Source organism: Carlito syrichta, unplaced genomic scaffold (assembly GCF_000164805.1).
Source record: "Carlito syrichta isolate Samal-C Ts95f unplaced genomic scaffold, Tarsius_syrichta-2.0.1 Scaffold311050, whole genome shotgun sequence".
Lineage (NCBI taxonomy): Eukaryota > Metazoa > Chordata > Mammalia > Primates > Tarsiidae > Carlito > Carlito syrichta.
Genome location: NW_007255146.1, coordinates 314,460 through 335,747, shown reverse-complemented (window position 1 = coordinate 335,747; position 21,288 = coordinate 314,460). Strand labels below are relative to the sequence as shown.

The window sequence follows — 21,288 nt, the reverse complement described above, 5'->3', positions numbered from 1 at the left end:
CTCAGGAAGTTTATGCACACATAATTCAGTTGACAATGAGAGTATAAGCAAAAATGGCTATCAAACAGGCAATTCCAAGTCTAATATTCAGTGTCTCTCTTCACTTATTTTATAGTCACTTTTGAGTTATCTAATTTTGACCACTGATTAGAAACATCAAATTACACATTCTGATATTTTGAAAAAACAGAAAGACTACAGCAATCTTGGCAACCACACCGATCTAAGTCCAGTGACCTCAGTCAGCAAAACTATAACACAGAATAAGTACCATTCGTTACTGATGTAGGCAATAAAATCTTAACATTGGGAAGGACTCTAGAGATCTCATCCCATTTTAGGAATTTATCCTATGACGCCTCTTATAGTGACAATCTAGCCACTGTGTGAACATAAAAGCTGCCTCATTGCCTCACAAGAAAACTTACTCCATTTTTTAAAATGTTTTATAGAAAGCTCATTCTTAAAAGGCCGCAAACCGCTTTTCTGTAACTTCAGTTTATTGATTCTAATTCATTCATTCAACCAGCATGTATAGAGTAACTATTTTAGATAGTAGACAATATTCCATAAAGATAGAACAAATCTGCCCTTTATCCATCTGGAAAAACAAACTCATGAACAAGAATAAAAACAAAAACACCGATTGCCTTTCCTTTGCCACCACTATTCTATTTTTATTTCCAAGTCTTGGTGTTCCTTACCTGAATCACACCTCCCAAGAAGGAAACTGCTGCAGCAACACCAATCCTTTGCATCTCGAAATCAGACAAGCCCAGCACACTTGTATTACTCTGTGTGGTGAGATTCTGGATACTCTGAGGGACAAGCCGTTCCACAGCATTGGCTGATATTAAGGATGTCAAGGCAAAGGTGCCTAAAATGGGGAGAGTAGAGGGCGTGGGGAACCTTCTGTTATTGTATTTAGTAAGTCAGTATTATGTTCTGACCACCTAAGTTGGAGGTAAGATTCCAGATCAAGTAATTTTTCTTCATGAAATTAACATCAATCTCTTAATAATAAAGTGGACATGAAATGCCTCTACTCATGGATACACCAAAATAAAATGATGTAAAAGAGAAATATGTTCTGCATATTAAAGGTTCACAGAAACTTTTTGTTAAAATTCAATTGGTCCCTATGTCATAGGAAAATCATAGGAAGGTCAAAAAATAATTAGTTTGTATTTTTTCCCAGTAACTTTCTAAATTTTAGGGGTTTATTTTTACCTGAAATTTACAGATAATAATGTCTATTAAAAAGGGGTGTTTTAGAACAAAATAATATATGTAAAACTCTTAATAAAACACCTAGTGACTGAACATCCATGGTTCTCATGACTTAAATATATATACGTATGCAAGTATACACAGCATATAAATATATATATATATATATATATATAATACATGCTATAATATATTACATATGTAAATAAAATCTGGGCATCTTGTAAAAATGGTGATTTTGATTCAGTAGGTCTGGGGTAGAAACCAAGACTCAACTTCTAACAAGCTCCCACATAACGCTGATTCTACTGATTCACAAATCACACTTTAGATGGCATTGTTGTAAATGACTGACAATCATTTGTTGATCCTTCCCCCATGACAATGTAAATTGACTTAAAAAGTCAAACATACAAAAATAAAACATTATCTTATAGGAAAATTTATTTATCAATGTGGTCTGCATAATTATAGCCTCCCAAACATATTCATGCCCTAATCCTCAGAGCCTGTGAATATGCTATACTATACGGCAAGAGGGAGTTAATAATTGCAGTTGAAATTGAGGTTGCTACTCAGCTCACCTAAAAATAAGGAGAGCATCCAAGTGTGTCCAAAATGGAAAATGGAGGCAAAAGATCAGAGCCAAAGAGACCATATCACTGGCTTTGAAGATGGTCAAAGAGGTCATGATCTAAGAAGTTTAAAAAGTCGAGAGAATGGATTTTCCCTTAGAATCTCCAAAAAAAGAATGTCTCCCTGCTGGCACCTCAGTTTTAGCCTTGTGACCCCACTTCAGACTTCTGAACTTCTGACTATAGAATAATACCTTCATCTTTTTTTTTGTTGTTATTTATTTATTTTATTATTATTATTTTTTAGTTAGATCCTCACTCTGACGCCCAGGCTGGAGTGCAGTGGCATGCTCTTGGCCACCCCAGCGTCAACCTGCTGGACTCAGGAGATCCTCCCACCTCAGTCTTCCAAGTAGCCAAAACTACAGGCAGGAGCTACCACACCCAGCTAAGTTTCTATTTATAGTAGAGGCGAGGTCTCGCTAAGTTCCCCAGGGCTGTTCTCAAACCCGTGGGCTCAGGCAATCCACTCACTTCGGCCTCCTAAAATGCTGGGATTACAGGCTGAGTCATCGAGCCCACACTTATCTTATTTTAAGTCACTAAATTCATGGGAATTTGTTACAAAAGCAACAGGAAACAAAAATCATCAATAACACAAACTGACCACTGAAGAAATGATCACAAAATGGTATTACTTAAAAGCTGAGATCTTACATCACAGAATAAATAGGAATGCCTCTATGGATATTTCCAGTTAAAATTATTTTTATTATTATTACCTTAATATCTAAAATTAAGGTATTATTTTTGTTATAATAACTGACTTTATTAAATCTCATGTAGTAAATACCAAATTAGATGATACATCACTTATCTAGTCCTCACTATAATCGTATTAAATTTGGGGAGCTATTTCACTATTGAGAAAGCAGCAAATTGAGCTTTAAAACTTTTCCAAGCCCATGTAAATAGCAAACAACAAATAGGACATATACACAAGTTTATCTATCACCAAACTTAGCCTGTTCTATTATGATCCTTCATATATTACTATGACCTTTCATATATTCATGTCCCTTCACATATTATTCAGTAATACATAGCTTGGCAAAGAAAGAGATACACTAATTAAATGGTTATAGAATCTAGGCTGGATAAACCTAAAAGATCATTTAGATCAAATACATATAAAATATTTTTCACTATTTGAGTAATTGAATTTTATATAGTCTTCTTTTTTTTCTTCCAAGTGCTTACTTTCATCTCATTATAAATTCAGGACATTTCCCCTTCTTTCAAGGTCTTCTTGCAACTTAAAAATGAAAAGAATCCTTAGCAATATAAGGATTATGGTTATATAGTGGCACGGCAATAAATAACAATAAATGAATTGACTATCTGATGCACACAGAGTCTTGCCCTAATGTTTGCTGAGGTTTTCGCAGTGAAGTTAGAATTGCTCTGGAAATGTAATCAGTAGTTAATAATCACTCTGCATCCCTTTCATTAGTATCATGAACATAAACACAGATAGGAATTATTACCTGTGGCAACATGACGTCCCATTCCAAATATGGCATAAATGATGGCAGGGAACAAAGACCCATATAAACCAAACACCGGGTGCACAGAAGAAAGAACAGCAAAGGCCAATCCTGTGGAGAAGACTAAGGTAATTAGGATCATCTTATAACTCTAAGATACAGTTCATTATGTAATAGAGTAAGTATTGGTTTATTTATAGACAAAATAAACCATACTTTAATTTTTCTACTTGCTGAACAAGAGACTAGCATTAATTGTCCCAAATAGAAGAAACTTCACTCATTAGTTAATATTTATATTTTAATTCCCAAGTCATTCTGTTTGTATGACTACTTTTTCCTTCAATTGCAGAGATGTCTACATAAATATAATAGTTCAGAGTATCTTCCTAGTAAGAGGCAGGTTTGATAAAATGATCATAAAATTTCTCAGGCACACTTAGATTTTAGAAGCATTTAACACATTATTTTATTTGCACAGTGGCATCTGTGAAATAGACAGGTTAGTAGCTTTACCAGTGACAGATGAGAAGCCTAACATGGAATGGGGACAAGGGCTGGGAAAGAAAGGACACATACTCAAAGTTGGCTGGTTGGTTGATCGACTTGCCAGCCTGATTATGTATCATAGTAGCAGAGCCAGTGCATAAATCCATATGCTTCCCTAACTGGACCCTGGCCTATATTTTAGGTACAGTTTCTAGAGTGGAAAACATAAACTTTACTTACTTCAAAGAGTCACTAAGAGATCATTCATACTGTTAATTTTTATTCTTTGTAGATACTACTGCCTTCATAGGTGGCATAGTACATGCATGCAGAAAATTTTCTTAGGCATGTCTAAATGACCACTGGTAGTTTAAATGTGAACAAAATACGTGCATAAGTATGTTTTCATTAAAATTATCTTGTTTGTGACTGATCCTTAGAATTAAACACGACTGATGCCAGGTTCTGGCAAATTCATTCACATCTATTGATTTGATGGTTGGCATTTGTTTTGGCACAAAGGACATTACAAATTATAAAGAGAATTGAGGAAGGAGGAGGCATTAGAATCTAGAGTCCCTGAATATGGTGCCAGATTATCATTCACATTATAGAGCCTGGCAATCTGGTTCTAATACCAAAAATGTTTACTGGTAAGCTTTCACCATTTTAAAATTTCATTTCATTTCATTTTTAATATAGTTATATATCAAATATTTTTCAAACAGTACAAAACATTCTAGCTATAATTAAAATAAATGAAATGTCTACCAATGATCATTCTCTTTAAAAAAAAATAATTCAGATTTCTTGTTTACTGGTAATGCATCCCTAAAGTCTGGTGAAAATGAGTTAAAAGCGATTATAGAAGAATCAGTGGCAGGGCTGCTCTAGTATACAGGCATGGTGAAAGGCAGCAATCTGATGGGCTGAAAGGGTGGTATTAAGGGATAGGTCTTTTTTTAGAGACAAGGTCTCACTATGTAGCCTTGGATGGTCTAGAACTCATGGGCCCAAGCAACCCTCTCGCTTTGGCTTCCCAAAGTGCTGGGATTACAAGCATGAGCCCCCACACCCAGCCAAGGGGTAAATTTTAAAGCCAGGTTAGCATTAGCAAGCGAAATCTTCCACCACTCCTACCAACAAGCACTTCTTGGTATTTTTAGTGTAAGTAATTTTGTAAAAAGTATCGTATTTACATCAGTCATATGGAAAGCTAGAAAATAAAATTAAAATTTTCTCATCCTTTTTTTTTTTTCAAATTGGGTTACCTGATTTAAAAAAAAAAACTCTATCAAGCAACAGAAATGCAGAGTGTTCTAAAGCAAAAAAAAAAAAATGAGGCCCACATTACAAAGATCATACAGAGCTACTAAATCAATGGTCAGGAGGAAGGATATATTTAGCAAAAAGTTTCTTGGATGAATCATGCTAAATTCCCATAAACGTGGTCAATACTAACAGGGTTGGACTTGTCTGGTGGTAGACCTCTTTGGCTGCTCTACCTGCAACAGGTAGGTGTTAATACAAAGCTGAACGTAGCTAGATCCCCTCCTTTTGCCCTAGGAATAGCTATCTCCTACTTATCTACCTACTTTACCACAATCACCCTCATCTCTCTCTGCTTATAGCATATAAAATCCATAAGAAACTTAATTCAAAAAGGAAATTTTCCAAGGTTTCATATTCCTAACAAATTAAAATGGAAGCAATCACATAAGTTACATTTAACCCTACTTTTTGAAAGATCACTAGATTTGTAAAATAAATGCAAAACACCACTTCAATAGAATCTACAAGAACAACCTCAAAGACCAGAAATCATGTGGACATTTCATTTATCTCATATGACACGAATACTGAACTTTCACTTGAAACAATAATGTCATTCACCCTCGGTGGGACATTACTTCTCTGTTGATATGGCAATGAACAAAGGCCAAATACAGGAGGAATGAACTAATTCTAATATATGGTACTTTTTTTTTTTTTGTCCGAGTCTCACTCTGTCTCCCAGGCTGGAGTGCAGTGGCACACTCACAGTCACCGCAGCCTTGACCTACTGGGCTCTGTTGATCTTTTCACCTCTGCCTTCCAAATAGCTGGAACCACATGCATGTGCCACCACACCCAGCTAATTTTTCTGATTTCTTATAAAGAGACGGTCTCGCCATGTTGCTCAGACTGGTCTCGAACCCCTGAGTTCAGGCAATCCTCTCACTTCAGCCTCCCAAAGTGCTGGGATTACAGATATACAGTACTTTAAAGCATCAAGTATCCCTTCCACAAATAATAACTACAAGGCCCAAGACCACCACATATATATAACTCAAAAACAGGAGAGGAGGCTGGATATAGTTTTCTTTTTCTGGTTCATATATTGTTATATTTTATAGTACAAACTGCATACATTTTTTTCTATCTTGCACACATATACACTCATACAAAGTAAAATATGTTAAATCCTCCCCAAATAGTGAATATCTGTCTTAACTAGCATTACTTACAAATTCGAATTATCTACACTTTCTCTGTGTTTAATAAAACACAGTATTCAATTCAAATAAGAGCAGGATTACAATTTATAATGTTACTATTTAGAAAAAATACAACATCAAATGCTAATAGATTCTTTTACAGCCTAATCCAACTAAATAAGAGCAAAAGCAACACAAACAAAAGTATGAAGGATTAAAAACAATGAGTATTAGGCCAAAGGACCTCAAAAGCAGATGAGAGAGGAAAGAGAGAAAAGGAGATGGGGAGACGATAGATTAGATAGATAGATAGATAGATAGATAGATAGATAGATAGATAGATAACCCCAAAATTGAGATCTCTAGGTAGCTGATTATTTTTAAAGATAGAAAATCATATATTGGTAATGTAAGGCAGATAAAACCACAAAATAATGGTCATTAGAAGACTTTATAAGGTGCAATTTTTAAGAAAACATGTTTTTTAGGTGTAATAATAATTAGTGTAATACAGGAGAAGAAGAGATTCTAGATCCTTGTATCAAAATCATCAGTAGTTTTTGAGTTTGTGAACACTACCAACCTTTCAAGGAACTTAGTGTGAAGTTGAATGTTTGCCACTAGCACACCTAGCCAGTCTGCAGTGAGACTGGCTTCCCTAGACAGTGCCTTACCCCTGACCGTGAAAGACCATGCAAGCATCAGGTAGGTAGCTCAATCTCTGCCTCAGCTCCTACCTTTCAGCTGAAATCACTAGAAAGTGACTCAATCACTGCTGGTGAGAAAGAGAACTATTTATCTCAGAGAACATGATTTCTGTATTAAAATACAGATTTTTATTTCAGGTTCAACTAAATTATCTAGATTTATATCATAGCAATTATTCAGAAAATTGAAGAAACCTGGAGGTGTCTAGAAGTTGAGTGTTGTACACCAAGTTGGCAATTGGTAGTGGAATTACACTCTATTGGAAACTTTATATTTTGTTGGCCTAGCACCCTTACCTTTTTATTGAGAGGTCAAGCATGTAGGATCCAGAAACACTAGTTTTGCTTTGATCAGGTGTCAATGCAAGAACAACAATATTTTATAAACTGTAACCTTTGGTTATGGAGCTAACACAATTGAATGGAACAGCTATTACTGTAGAATGCACTGCCCCCAGCATGTCAATCTTCTTCATAAAACACATCTGAGTGTCATGGGTTGAATTGTGTCTTCTCAAAATTCATATGTTGAACTTCTAATCCCCAGTACCTCAGAATGTGACCTTATTTGAAAACAGGCTGTTGCAAATATAATTAGTTAAGATGAGGTCATACCGGAATAGGATAAGCCTCTAATCCAGTATGATTTGTGTCCTTATTAAAGAACACCATGTGAAGAGACATACAAGCACGCAGCAAGAGCACCATGTGAAAATGAAGGCAGAGATCAAGGTGCTGCTTCCAGATGCCAAAGAACGCCAAAGATTTCCAGAAAACCCCCAGAAAGAAGCTAAGGAGAGGCATGGAACAGAATAACCTTTATCATCAGTCCACAGAAAAAACAAAACCTCTCGACACCTTGATTTTGTACTTCTGGCGTCAAGAATAAATCTCTGTTGTTTAAGCCATACTGTTAGTGGTACTTCATTAAGACAGCCATAGAAAATGAATATAGGTGTCAGTTTTTAGAGGGAGACAAAATAAAAGGTCATTTGACGGCAGGGCATTCAACTTCACATTCTGAACAGAATAAAACCACTTGTCCTTAAAAAATATTAAATGATATTACAGTCTTTGCACTTCTCATTCATAACTCCTGAATCTCTATAGCACTATTTAAATTTCGTATTTTAGTCATCAAAAGTAGCATCAAAGAAATGTAGTCGCTAAAAAACAAGTGTCTAGAGATTAAGTTGCTAAATGTAAAAGAGTGTCTTTTGAAGAATTGCTTATTTAATACACAGAAGTAAGAGTTAAAGTCCCATCCAATCTCTACTACTACACATGGTACCATCACTAAAAATTGTGTTTGTAGGATTCTCGTGGCACTATTCTCACAACTCAGTGTTTATAACTTTAAGGAAATAGAGCCTGTGCAATGTCTAAAAACAAATGTGAGTAGATGGGCTAACCGCATTTGAAACTGTGGTTAGTCTTTTGAAGCTCTGTAGAGTTAAGCCTCCACAAGAAGTAATACAATTTAATTGTCTCATTAGTATCTCCAATTTCTGGTACACACAAAAGAAAATATTCACAAAATACTTAGGAGACTGAAACCAGGCTGACCAGCTCACGCAAAACCCTCAGAATCCCCTAGTCTTTACTCCCAGCCTGCATCTAACTAGAGTTGCAGCTAGACTGTTCATCACCCTTTCAATAATAAGAAAAAGGAGCCTTCTCCTGGATGACCTAACTCACCTTACTTGTGACCAATGATTGAGGAATTACCACTCTGAAAAGCAATGATAAATTTCCCCTATCAACTGCAAACACAAAAAATTTTTAGTTTCATCAACTCGCCCCCAAATTCTCAAAATTATGTTAAAATACTATTATCAATTTTTTAAAGTTGCCAAACAGAAGCAAAACAATGCTATTTAGTTCTAAATGTTGAATCACCTATGGATGACTGCATTTGGCTATGGTAGAAAAGGAACTCTAGGATTTGAGATATTTGTTTTAAAATCAAAACTGAGATTCTTATCCTAATAAGTCCTACCACTTGATAAATCATAGTATGATCAAATAACACCCCACTCAGCAAAGACATTCCATATAAATAAAGGCTAGCCAATGAAAAAAGCTTAATTATTTCTTATAAATGCCTGAGGCTTGGGAGTGGAGGTGGCAAAACCCTGTCTTGAATATTGATCTCATAAGTTATTTTGCATGCGTTTAAGAACTTAAGCCTAGAATTGCTAAAGAGAGAAGCACTTTAAAGTTCTCATCCCAAGAAATAAGAACTAGGGCCGTTGCCAGTCCATTACACCATTGTCAGGCCATTGTGCTATTGCCAGGATATTGCAGCCATTGCCTTGCTAAGCAATGGTGTGGCTATGTGCTCTCTGAGCTATGATCAGGTCATGTTTTCTTAAGTTTTGGCCCCTTCCCCTCCCTTGGGGAAGTGAATCCCCTCTTTCTCTCTCTCTCTCCAATTTACTTTCTAAATAAACTATATTTTCTTATCTAAAAAACAAAAATAAATAAAGACTAAGTACGAATAATTCCCTGAGAGAAGGATAAAGAGTTTGGAAACTGGAGAAAATATCAACAAGAAGACTCAAAGGAAAGAAATGATGCAATCTTGTGCTACATTCCTTAATCACCAAGTTATGGTTCTTAAGAGTAGTCTTTTCCATGAAAATGAAATGGTAGCTTGTATGAACAAGGAAAATGAAAGGAAAGTTGAGCCTGAGGCATTACTCTAGGTTAACAATTAGAAAGTAAAGACAGCTACCCTCCCCCTCTTTCCTTACTCTCTCTCTCTCTCTTCCTGAAATTCTTCCTCTCCCTTTCTCCACTTTTAGAATTATCTCATACTTTCTCTGATTCAAAGAAAAGTAGCAGAAGTATCTGGAATCCCACAACATTGGGACAGTGGAAAGATAAAAATCTTGAGTCACTACAAATGGCTTATCAGCTATACATTTCATTTATTCCCTGAAATTCTAATCTAATTCTGGGTCTTTTGATTACACAATCAATTGATTACCTTTTTAATTATGCCACATCAGATTATGTTTTCTCCCATGCAATGAGAGATTTCTAACTGATAATTATTAAAATTAGAGTTCTTTACATGAAAGTTCTAGAGTGTTTTTACCTAACATTTATGGTTGTATTAAAACATGAATAAAATATATTTTATTTTCTGCTTTAAAAATAACTAAACATTAAGATAGGGAATTAATGATTGGATCCCACAGAGACTTCCAAGAAGTAGAAATGCTTACATTGAGTACTGAATGAGGAACAACAGATGGACAAAAACGTATGGGGAGCAGGTGCCTAAGGAGTGGGGCTGAGGAATTCATTTTATGTAGAACAAATATAGTCAAAGGCACAGAGTTCTGAAAAAGTTCACATAGTTCCTGGGATGAAACAAAAGTCATTCTGGGATGTAAAATCACCAAAAAAGATTGGAGTGATAAAGTGCCAAGAGATGAGATTAGATGGTAAAGGATCCCATTTATTAAAGTTCATCGTAAAAGCTTAGCTGAGATTCAGGAAGATAGCAACTTGTACTTACATGATCTCCTGTTCCCCCAACTTCCTCTGTGTTGTAATACAACAATTAGGTTAAACCAATTGGTAGGGCCAGGAAGGAGCATCTGAAGTCAAAGTTTATTCCATAATCGTAGGTACTCAACTGCATTCTCTTTGGTGAGAGATGAAATCCAACAGACCTAAAGACAGGATGGAGCTTGTCTCTTTTCAAAAGCAGAGCAAAAACCAGGATAGCTGCCATTGTATGGGGAAAAAGAGGAAGGAAGGTTTTGGCCAGCAGAAACACAAAGATTCCTCAGAGAACTGGTGTCCCAACAACCTGCTGTGGCTCTGGGGGCTTGTGCCATCTTATAGACCTGAAGAACTGCAACAATGCATAGAACTGTGTACTGAAGGCCAAGAGAAGCCTTCTACTCCATCCTGGAAAAGGTTTTCTCATTCCTCAGCTAATTGGCCTTTGCCCACATATACAGAAGCTGTTTTGCCTTTCACAGCTTGTTTATTCCTGCTTGAGAGATTCCAACAGCCAGACTTCTATAGGTGCTAAGAGAACACAAACTCTGACTAGAACTAAATTAAGTTGTCTCAAAATAACCAAAGGAAGAAAGATCACACTGAACATAAGAGGTAACTACACCTGAAGGAAAAAGTATGACTTTGGATTGTTGAAACTAGAAAAAAAGATAATGATGTACAAATTTTACTTAAATAAGTGTGATGACTTAAAAAAATAATAACTCTCAAAGAGATATACACTAGATTCCAGCAACAAAAATGTACAACTTTCCAATGTAAAACATCAATAAAAAGCTGAATAGTTATGCTAATATCCTGAAAATCAAATTACTATGATCACTGTTGCCAGAGAGATACAAGTCTAATTAGTCAGGCCTGAGACACTTTCAAGTTCCTCATGGGTAGGAAGATAATGTTGGCATATAAGAATCAATAGCCTGAGAGTAGGAGAGGGCTAATACCCCAGGGTACCGAGAGAAGAGAGAAAAAATATTGGAAGAAACACCACCATATGCATATATACCTTGATGTAGTAGCTTGGGAAACTATCTCACAGTCCTAAAATATAAAAATGTATACCTAACACTGTATGTATATTAAAATAGTTTATGTAGGGGTTAAATATGGAAATAGAGTTAGTCTTTTTTATCTGCTAAGAATTTGTTCCAGGACATCCTCGGATATCAAAATGCTGGAGTCCCTTATATAAAATGGTACCATCAGTTCCACATAGCCACAGATTTCAATCCACAGTTGCCTAATCTGTGAATACAAAACCTATTGATATGAAAGGGCGACTATAACCTTAATGTCTATCAATATGGAGATGACTAGTTACATCCCTGTACAACTGTACTATGAAATATTATAGAGCTATTTAAAAGACTGAATTACAGCCGGACTCGGTGGCTCAGCCTGTAATCCCGCGCCTTTGGGAGGCTGAGGTGAGTGGATCGCCTGAGCCCATGGGTTCGAGACCTGCCTGGGCAGCGAGACCTCACCTCTAAAATAAATCAAAAAAACCCAGCCAGGCATGGTAGCGCATGCCTGTAATTCCGGCTACTCGGAAGGCTGAGGCGGAAGGATCGCTGGAGCCCAGCAGGTCGAGGTTGCGGTGGCCGGGAGCGGCCACTGCACTCCAGTCTGGGCGACAGAGTGAGACTCCAACTCAAAAAATAAAAAAAATTAAAATAAATAAAATAAATAAAAGACTGAATTAGAACCATATCTATTAATCTGGAGACATGTTCATTATGTATTGTTAGACATTAAAAACAAGTCTTGGGCTTATATGTTTTGTATAATATTTGTACATAATAATCCAAGAAGGGAGCTACCAGTGTTTTTTTATACATCTCTGAAAGATGTTTTGGGGATTTTTTTTTAACTTTGTAAAAATAGAATTACCATATAATCAAGTAATCCCACTACTTACTGGGTATATAAACAAAGGAATTTAAATCAGTTTATAGAAGAGACATCTGCACTCCCATGTTTACTGCACCACTAATTACAATAGCCAAGATAAGGACTCAATCTAGGTGCCCATCAAAGGATGAACAGATAAAGAAAATGTGGTATGTATACACAATATAATACTATTCAGCCTTTAAAAAGAAGGAAATCCTAGATGAACATTTGGGATATCAAAAATGAACATTATTTTAAGTGAAATTAGCCAAGTACAGAGAGAGAAATGCTACATGATCTCATACATGGAATCTAACAAAGTCAAACTATCAGAAAGAGAATAAAATTGTGGTTATCAGAGGCTAGGAATTGGGGGAATTGGGAAGACATTGACCAAAAGGCAAAAAAAATTCAGTTAGATAGGAAGAATAAGTTCAGAAGATTGTACATTATGGTGACTAGAGTTAATAACTATATTGTGTAAATGAAAATTACTAAAAGAAGAGATTTTAAGTGTTCTCGTCACAAAAATATGTGTGTGATATAATGCATATGTTAAATAGCTGGATTTAGCTATTTTACAATGTCTACATATATCAAAACATTATGTTGTACACCAAATAATTTTATTTGTCAACTGAAGGTAAATAATAAAATTAGTTACAAAGTTGGATATTTAGAATAAAGTCACATCAAATTATAAACTTCAAGAAGCTGACAAATTCTATAATAAAATATCAAAAAACATACTATTTGTATTAATTAATTGCCTAATATATCTCCATAATACTTTCTCTCTGTAATACCTCTACATATACTAATACCTCTATATATTACAATTTTAGGTTGTATACTCCTTGAACACTTCTGCATATATCAGTGATTTGTGTAATATCTTCTACATAGAGGGAAAAAGAGACAATTTTGGCTTTCCTCCTACGTACCAGACATTTCTTATGCATCATTTCATGTGTTCTTAGACCCACTTGCCTTTTGTACCTTTTCAAGGGGCTGTTTGACTTATGCAGGACAATCAGACAGCTCTTCTCTTTACTTGAACCCTGGGACTCCCTTGTTGACATCTGCTCTGATATTATGTTTATGCCCAGATTCACAAACGTCAACACCCAAGAGGCGAGCCTTTTACCAATAAGAGAGTGAGCTAGTAAATAAATACATCCACTTGTCCCCCACTGAAAGATGGTCTAGCAATGTAGTTGATAGCTTCCTGGGGACATGGTCCCAATGACAGAGTAATCAACCACCCTTGGGGATAATCAACTCCATAACAAGGATCCTCTCATTATCTCCACCTCCTGGTCCCTCACTCTCCGTCTTGGCTTACACTCCCTAAGGATTTACAGTAGTAGCACAGGCATTAATTTGGAGGGAATAAGGCTAAAATGGCGTTGTTTATTTAAATTTGTTTTTTAAATATTAATACATTAAAATTTTTATTCTAGCTTTGTAACTAGTTAATAATATCATGTGACGTTTAAACTAAAACTGAGAAAGCTCTCATTAATTCTTGATAGCTGTAAGACTTTAGGGCATTTCAAGATTTCTTGTGCAGAAACTTAAATATTATTTGAATCACAGTCATTAACCAGTTTCTTGACAATGTTTTCATTATAGTGACATATTATAAGTTCTATTTTATCTCCATCTATGTCAGTATTTTGTGGCAACTTTCTCTTATCCAGATTCCAAAAACATATTCAGCCACTCCAATCCCAATGGATATAAGATGTGTGACCCAAAGGGAGTTGGACTGGGAAGAGACAGTGTGCTTAATAAAGTTAATAAATTTTTTTTACAATATATTACTTTGAAAATTTCACAAAAATATGTGACCATGAAAAAATACTGGCCTTGAAAAAAAGGGACTCATGCAAATGGGAATGCAATATTGAATAGGGCAGGTATCAATCATGCAGATTCAACAATAGTGTGTTTCATACATGAATTACCAATGGCAGTGAGAAAATGGTGAGCTTCCATCTGAGAGGGGTGTTCAAAAGATAATGCCTTTGTATGAGAGAGTCAGGTTTTAAGGAAGGAAAACAGGTAGAGAGAATACTTTATAAGCATTTTGATAGTGTAGAGTTTATTCCCAAAGGAAGAGGGGTTCCTGATGGTGCACTGGTAAAGACTGGGAATGAAGATATCACTGAAGGCTCAACCGAGGGAGGAAGACACATGTCACAGTATTAGAAGGAAAAGGAAAGAGGAGCTGATTGTGAAAGAACTTCATTTCATGTGGTGACCAAAGATGACAGGAACCAGATGCATGTATATGGGAAGAAACACAAATATATGTGAAATATGCCATTTTTTGTTTCTTCTTAGCATATTTACTTCAGACTCTGAGACTACCTAATTGAAAAGAAAAGGAGACTGCAATAGTAGTTCCTAATTTTCCAGGTCTCAATGTCACATTGAAGAAAACCAAAAGATTGTGGGACATGGAAGGAAGTAGATGACAAGACAGTGCATTTTAAGAAAATCAGTGATTCATGTTCATGGGTGAGACTTTAAATAGACTGTTGGCAAAAGAATTGCTTCTGCTTCAGCAAAATTTAACCCAAGTAGAAAGTGTGAGTCCTGTTAAAATTTCTAACATGACCTTCTAACACCATAAAGCCCAATTCTTGGAGGAAGGGAAGAAGGATGGTCAGTTCAGATCCAAATTAACCCCGAAAGGAAGGAATGATGTTAGCTACAAGGAGGGGTGATTTGGGAGAAGAATTTTGATGAACAGTGTCTCTTACTCCTAGTATTTCCTGGAATCTTTACTGTACAGTAAGTCCCATACATATGAATGGGTTCTGTTCTGAGAATGTATTCATAAGTCCAATTTGTTCATGAATCCAAAAAAATTAACCTAGGTACCCAACTAACATAATCAGCTATGTAGTACTGTACTGTAATAGATAGATCATACTTTCTACACAAATATTACATAGAAACCAAACATAAAATATAAACAAAGCATTTTTAATATTACAGTATAGCATGTGACAATGTACACCAGGCACATCAACTAACTAAGGTGATGGGACATGCAAACACATATTTGCATTTTTGAAAGTTTGCAACTATTTCTGAAGGTTTATATGTAGGGGACTTACTGTAGTTATAGAATCCAGGATTGATTGATCCCTCCCAAAATCAATTATTTCTTTGAAAAGTAAAATGAATGTAAATAAAGGTAAAAGTAAACGTAATATTAAATGCAATGTAAAAGTAATAATAAAATAATATACAAATGCAAGTTAAAAGTGAATGTATTTTCTCAAACTGAATTTTGAAAGTTCAATGAGTTATTTTTTTCAAGATCACTAATAAAAATGGTAGGGCTTAGCCAGACATGGTAGTGCATGCCTGTAGTGCCAGCTACTCAAGAGACTGAGGTAGGAGGATCACTTGAGGCCAGATGTTTGAAGCTGCAGAGCTGTGATTGCACCATTGCACTCCAGCCTAGAAAACAGAGCGAGACTCTGTCTCAAAAAAACAAACAAACAAAAAAAAACTTTCTCTTTTCAATATTTTTAATAAAAGAGATATTACTTAGCTACATTCAAAATTCAGGGGAAAAAAAGAAGTAATCCCTTAGCCTTATAGTGACATAATCATATAAGTAAACGCCAAATCATGCATGTGAGATGATATCATTTTTCAGACTGTGATGCTTTAAATGACTTCAAAAATGAATTATCTGTAGTCAACATGCTTGGAAGGGGTTAATTTGCTACTTAAAGATTAATCCAGCTACTTCCAGAAAAGATTAGTTAGCTCACTGGCTTCAAGAGAATAAGTGTGCAATAGTAAACACTAAAGCCCACATGAAAATGAGGAAATACCGAACAGAGGAAAAAGCACATATTGCTAATCTCTGACTCTAAGCAAGTCTGGGGAGCGACTGTCTGGCTAGACCAGCACATACAGCAGCAGTTCAGGCTGACACCCCCTTCTTGTACAATGCAGCCTTGGAGAAAAAAGTGCCTTGGACACTCGGTATCATACAAAAGCAATAATGATGTTTCTCTTTGCACAATACCATTCCCCAGCAATACCCAAAACAGTTTATGCACCATAAACTAAAGGAGAATGATCATGATACAAATAGTTATTAAAATGTCCTTTTACCCAGTCATCACATAAGTGTTAGCTCACATGCTTAGAGACCCAAAGAGAATTATATAGTGAGCCTAAAATGCTAATTAGGTGATTTGGCATCTCTCTCCAATCTCTTTTGGATTTGTTTGTTATCTTTTCTATTTCTATTTCTTAACAGGATAAGCGGAAGGTGGGGAGGGAAAGGAAGAGGGAGAGAGCCAGAATATGTGCATATTCATGCATAGAGTACAGGCAGATGTTAAATGATATCTAAACAACTATCAGTATTGGTAATAGGTAGAGATAAGGTTCAAAGTACCCATCATTGACAAATTTGGAGGTGAGGGGTGCCCTTAACGTTTTATATGATGCCTAAAATTTCTCTAACGTAATTGCTTTGAAAGATTTCTTGCAAAGCAAATGTTCTCCATCTTATCTTCTTACCTTCCAGTAACAGAGCTAAAATCTAGAAGTAGAAAAACATCTGTCTAGAATTCAAAACATCTGTCTACTATGTGTCAGGTACCTGAGATATATCAATGAGCAACTCTGCTATGGTCTGAATGTTTGTCCCTTTCAAAACTCGTGTTGAAATTTAGTTGCTCTTATAACAATATTAAGAGGTAGAAATTTTAAGAGTATTTTAGGTTATAAGGGATCCACCCTCATGAATGGACTAATGCCATCATTGAGGGAATGGTTCACTCCCTCTTGCATGCTCTAGCATGCTCTCTCTCTCTCTCCCTCCCTCCCTCCCTCCCTCCCCCCACTTCCACCACGTTATGAGACAGCAAGAAGGCTCTTGACAGATGACAGTCCCTCAATATTGGATCTCCCAGTCTTCAGAACTATGAGAATAGAAATAAATTTCTGTTCATTATAACTTATTCCATCTTAGGTATTTTGTTATACAGATATACAGTATAAAATACACTAAGACAAATCCAGATTGTGAATTTTATGTTTATAAGTTCCATATACTGGCTTACATTCTAGTAGGAAATAGACAATAATAATAATAATAATAACATTAAAATAATAGCATTTAATGAACACTTCCTTTGTACTAGATTCTGCTCATTATATTATCTTATTTCTTCTCTAAAGCAAACTCTGTTCACTAGTATCATTATCCCTATTTTATATATTGGGATAGAGCAGCTAAAGAACTTACCCAGGTGATACAGCCAAAGTCCAAAACTGAACTCTTTCTGACAGTTACTTTACAATTTCTTATAAAATTCTTCTTATATAACCAAATCCACATTCAACTTCATGAGAGATACAAAGGGACATAAGATATGGACCATATAGCCCTCAACTGAAAGAAGACCATATGCAACATTAAACAATGATTTGAGCCCTCCAAAAAACCCAGAATATACTTATAAAAAATTGTGTATTTATTCTTACATGTTTAAACTTCAGTCACCTTCAAAGTACTCTTTGTTTGATGCAATACACCTATCAAGATGATTTTTCCACTGCTCAAAAGTATTTGAACTCATCAATTTTTATGGCTTTTAGTGCTTCTGCTATTTTTTGTTTCACCTCTTCCACATCAGCAAAACATTGAGGAACTCTTTTCATCCCAGGAAACATAAAAAGTCGCTGGGGGCGAGATTGGGTGAACAGAGACAGTAGGGCATGGGAGTCATGCCATTTTTGGCCAAAAACTACTGAACATTCAGTGCAGTATGAGGAGGTACATTGTCATGGTAAAAGAACCAGTCACCTGTTTGCTACAACTCGGGATGTTTCTTCCACAAATTGTGATGCAACCTTTTCAAAATTTCCAGGTGAAAATGTTGTTTGACCATTTGATCTGAAGGAACAAATTCCGAGTGTACTACAAGGGGCCAACCTTCCAAAAGATAATGCTGGGTTTTTTGGGGGTCCCCTCTCTTATGTAAAGGTTACAGGACAGTGTAATCAACGTTCAGAAAGGGTAGGAAAAGTTATGAAAAAGATAATCACAGAGTGTTTTGTTGGAAGGTAAGACTTGAAATAGGTGTTGAAGGATGGACAGAACTTTCACAAATAAATGTTTTTTACAAGTTGTCCACCTTCCTGAAGAGTTATGAAACATTTTGTTTGGGTACACCTGACTTTATCATTAATCATTATGTCCCAGTGCTGCCCTCTTGTAAAATTTCACTCTTTTGTTCTAAGCATTGTTCTTTTCTTTCCCTAGAACTGTATGTTTCACACCTATACTTTAAGTTTTATGCATTTGGACCTGTTAACTACAGCTTTCTTGAAACTCTTTCAGCCATTGTCTCCCTTAAAGCATCATCATGTTCATAGACTTTTCTTCCCATCTCTCTTTGCTAGATCTTCAGTCATTTACCATCCCCCTTTTTTCTTTTGTTTTTCTTTTTCATTTCTTTTTTTACTTGTTCTTTTTTTTTTTTTAGATTGGCTCTCAATTGACACCCAGTCTGGAGTACAATGGTGCCTTCATAGCTGTCTGCAAGTTCAAACTCCTTGGCTCAAATGATCCTCCTGCCCCAACCTTCCAAGTAGCTGGGACTATGGTTGTATACCACCATGACTTGTTAGTATAAAAAAATTTTTTGTAGAGATGGAATCTGATCTCCAGTTTCCAGCCTCAAACAATCATCCTACCTCAGCCTCCCAAAGTGCTGGGATTACAGGCATGAACCACCACACCTGACCACTTACCAACCTTAAATATCTGTGTTCTCCAAGATTACTTCTATCATGATTTTTCTTTTTGTTCTGCAAACCATCAATGAATTATTCCATTCATAACCATAATATAAACATCTTAACAATATCTCCTCTAAGTTTTAGTCCCAGTAGATAACAAGAGATCCCACAGGCACTTCCATAGCAAATACAAAATGAAAATTTTTCATTTTGGTCCCTTCACCAACAACTCCTACAAAACAATATGCATTAAAAGCAAAACAAAAACAAACACTGGTGTTGTTTATTTATGCCCTATCTCGGAAGATGGCATCACTACTCATCCATTCATCTAATTCAGAAACCTGGAAGTCATCAAAATGTTCTTTTTTTTTTCACCCTCATAACACTTAAGATACAGATCAAACCTTATCTATTCCAAGTATTATGAATGGTCTCTCTCACTTCTTTCTTCCTGCCTTCACTACTTTTGTCTTTGTATGTTCAGACAGCAATGCTTTATTTTTCTGAAGAGAATTTCTTCCACCTAGTGTTTCCTAATTAGTCTGTTACCTCTTTCAAGTATATAATATAAAATGCTGCCAGAGTAGTTATTCTAGAACACGTCACTCCCTAGCACTCCTTAAGATCCATCAACAGCTCTCTATCACCTTATAAAATCAGCCCAAACTTTTCTCATGTTATGAAAGCCTTATATGACCTAGACTATATTAATTTCTATAGTTAATTCCCATAAAAGTATACTACTAGAAAGTATTAAACAAACTGTGTTCTTAATCACCTTTTCATTGCATATGTTTTTCCTTTTCTATAGTTCCCTTAATCTGTGGCCCATCTGGTAAACTTTTATTCAAGATCAGATTAAAGCATAATTTTCTGCTAAAACTTTTGCTGACTACCAACTTCATCTGCACTTCAGAAAGAGTTGATCAGGTTTTTAATGTTGTTACTTTGGACTTTATATTATTCATTTTCAGTACGTATCCAAATTATTATAATTAGCTGCTTTTGTGTCTGGTATGCAATTTGATTGTGAACATCTGTTATTAAAGAACAGACTAATAAGAATTACTTCCATTTATCTGTAAATTATTGTGTATCAAGCAAAGTAATAGGGTCTTTCCATGGAGCTCAGGTGAACACAGAAAACATCCTAGAAATAATACATTTACCTAGATTGACAGAAAATATAAGATGGAAAGAATAAGGGTCAAAGAGAAATAGAGGGGCCTGATTATCAGGTAGATGAAGGTACTAGCAAGGCCAAGCAGTCAGAGTCAAGGAGACTGTGAATAGAACATAAAACGAAGTTAGGAAAAGGCTCATTATAGAGGTCAATAACAACTCAAGGGTGTTGAAGCCCAGCTTTTTTTAGAAGATAATAAGCACATAAAACAGAGTCATGACTAGGGGTTAGAAAGTTTCTAGTAGGTCATGATACTATTCTTTCCCCTTGAACACCACTTGCTGGGAAAAGGTAAACAGGAATTTTCCCCTAGCATACTTCAGTTGGGTTTTTGTTGTATTGTTTTTTGCTTTTTTCTTTTTTGAAGACCAACTTCCCATAACATTTCTCCAGACCACTCTCTAGAGAGAAAGCAGCAGAAGATAAAAATTGTCTTCCCCATATACCCTAGTTCTTTATTTCTAACTTTTAATTCAAATGAAGAAAGTATATAAAATACATAATGGGGTTCAAGTTATTTGAGCTTAGTAGAAAATAATTAAAATGATATTTATTCATTCAATAAACATTAATGGAATTATCTACCATGCTCCCAGCACTGTTCTAGCTGCTTAGGACAAATCTTTTAAAAAATTTTTTTTAAAGTCTAAGATCCTTACTTTCATGGAGTATACAGAAAAATGTGAAGCACTCTACAATAAGCAATAGACATGGTAAATACACAAATTACTTAGTGATATGAAAAAGAAAAGCCTAGCAAAATAAGAGACATGATGAGAATTAGGAGAGCTAGAAGGGGAGGAAATTTTAAATGGGGTGATTGGGGTAGGCCCCAGTGAGCAATAGCCAGGC

The 21,288-nt window shown here is 35.6% G+C and overlaps 1 protein-coding gene across 2 annotated transcripts in view; it reads right to left on the bottom strand.

Annotated features, from left to right (window-relative positions):
* The window catches only part of SLC26A7 (solute carrier family 26 member 7), a 130,684-nt gene that overhangs the window by 87,831 nt on the left and 21,565 nt on the right, over positions 1 to 21,288 (bottom strand). For both annotated transcript variants that reach the window (XM_008068493.1, XM_008068492.1), the window contains exons 3-4: positions 3,353 to 3,463; positions 705 to 877 (exon numbers count right to left, since the gene is read on the bottom strand). In XM_008068493.1, the coding sequence (XP_008066684.1) occupies positions 705 to 877; positions 3,353 to 3,463 (284 nt within the window). The remainder of the gene's footprint in view (positions 1 to 704; positions 878 to 3,352; positions 3,464 to 21,288) is intronic.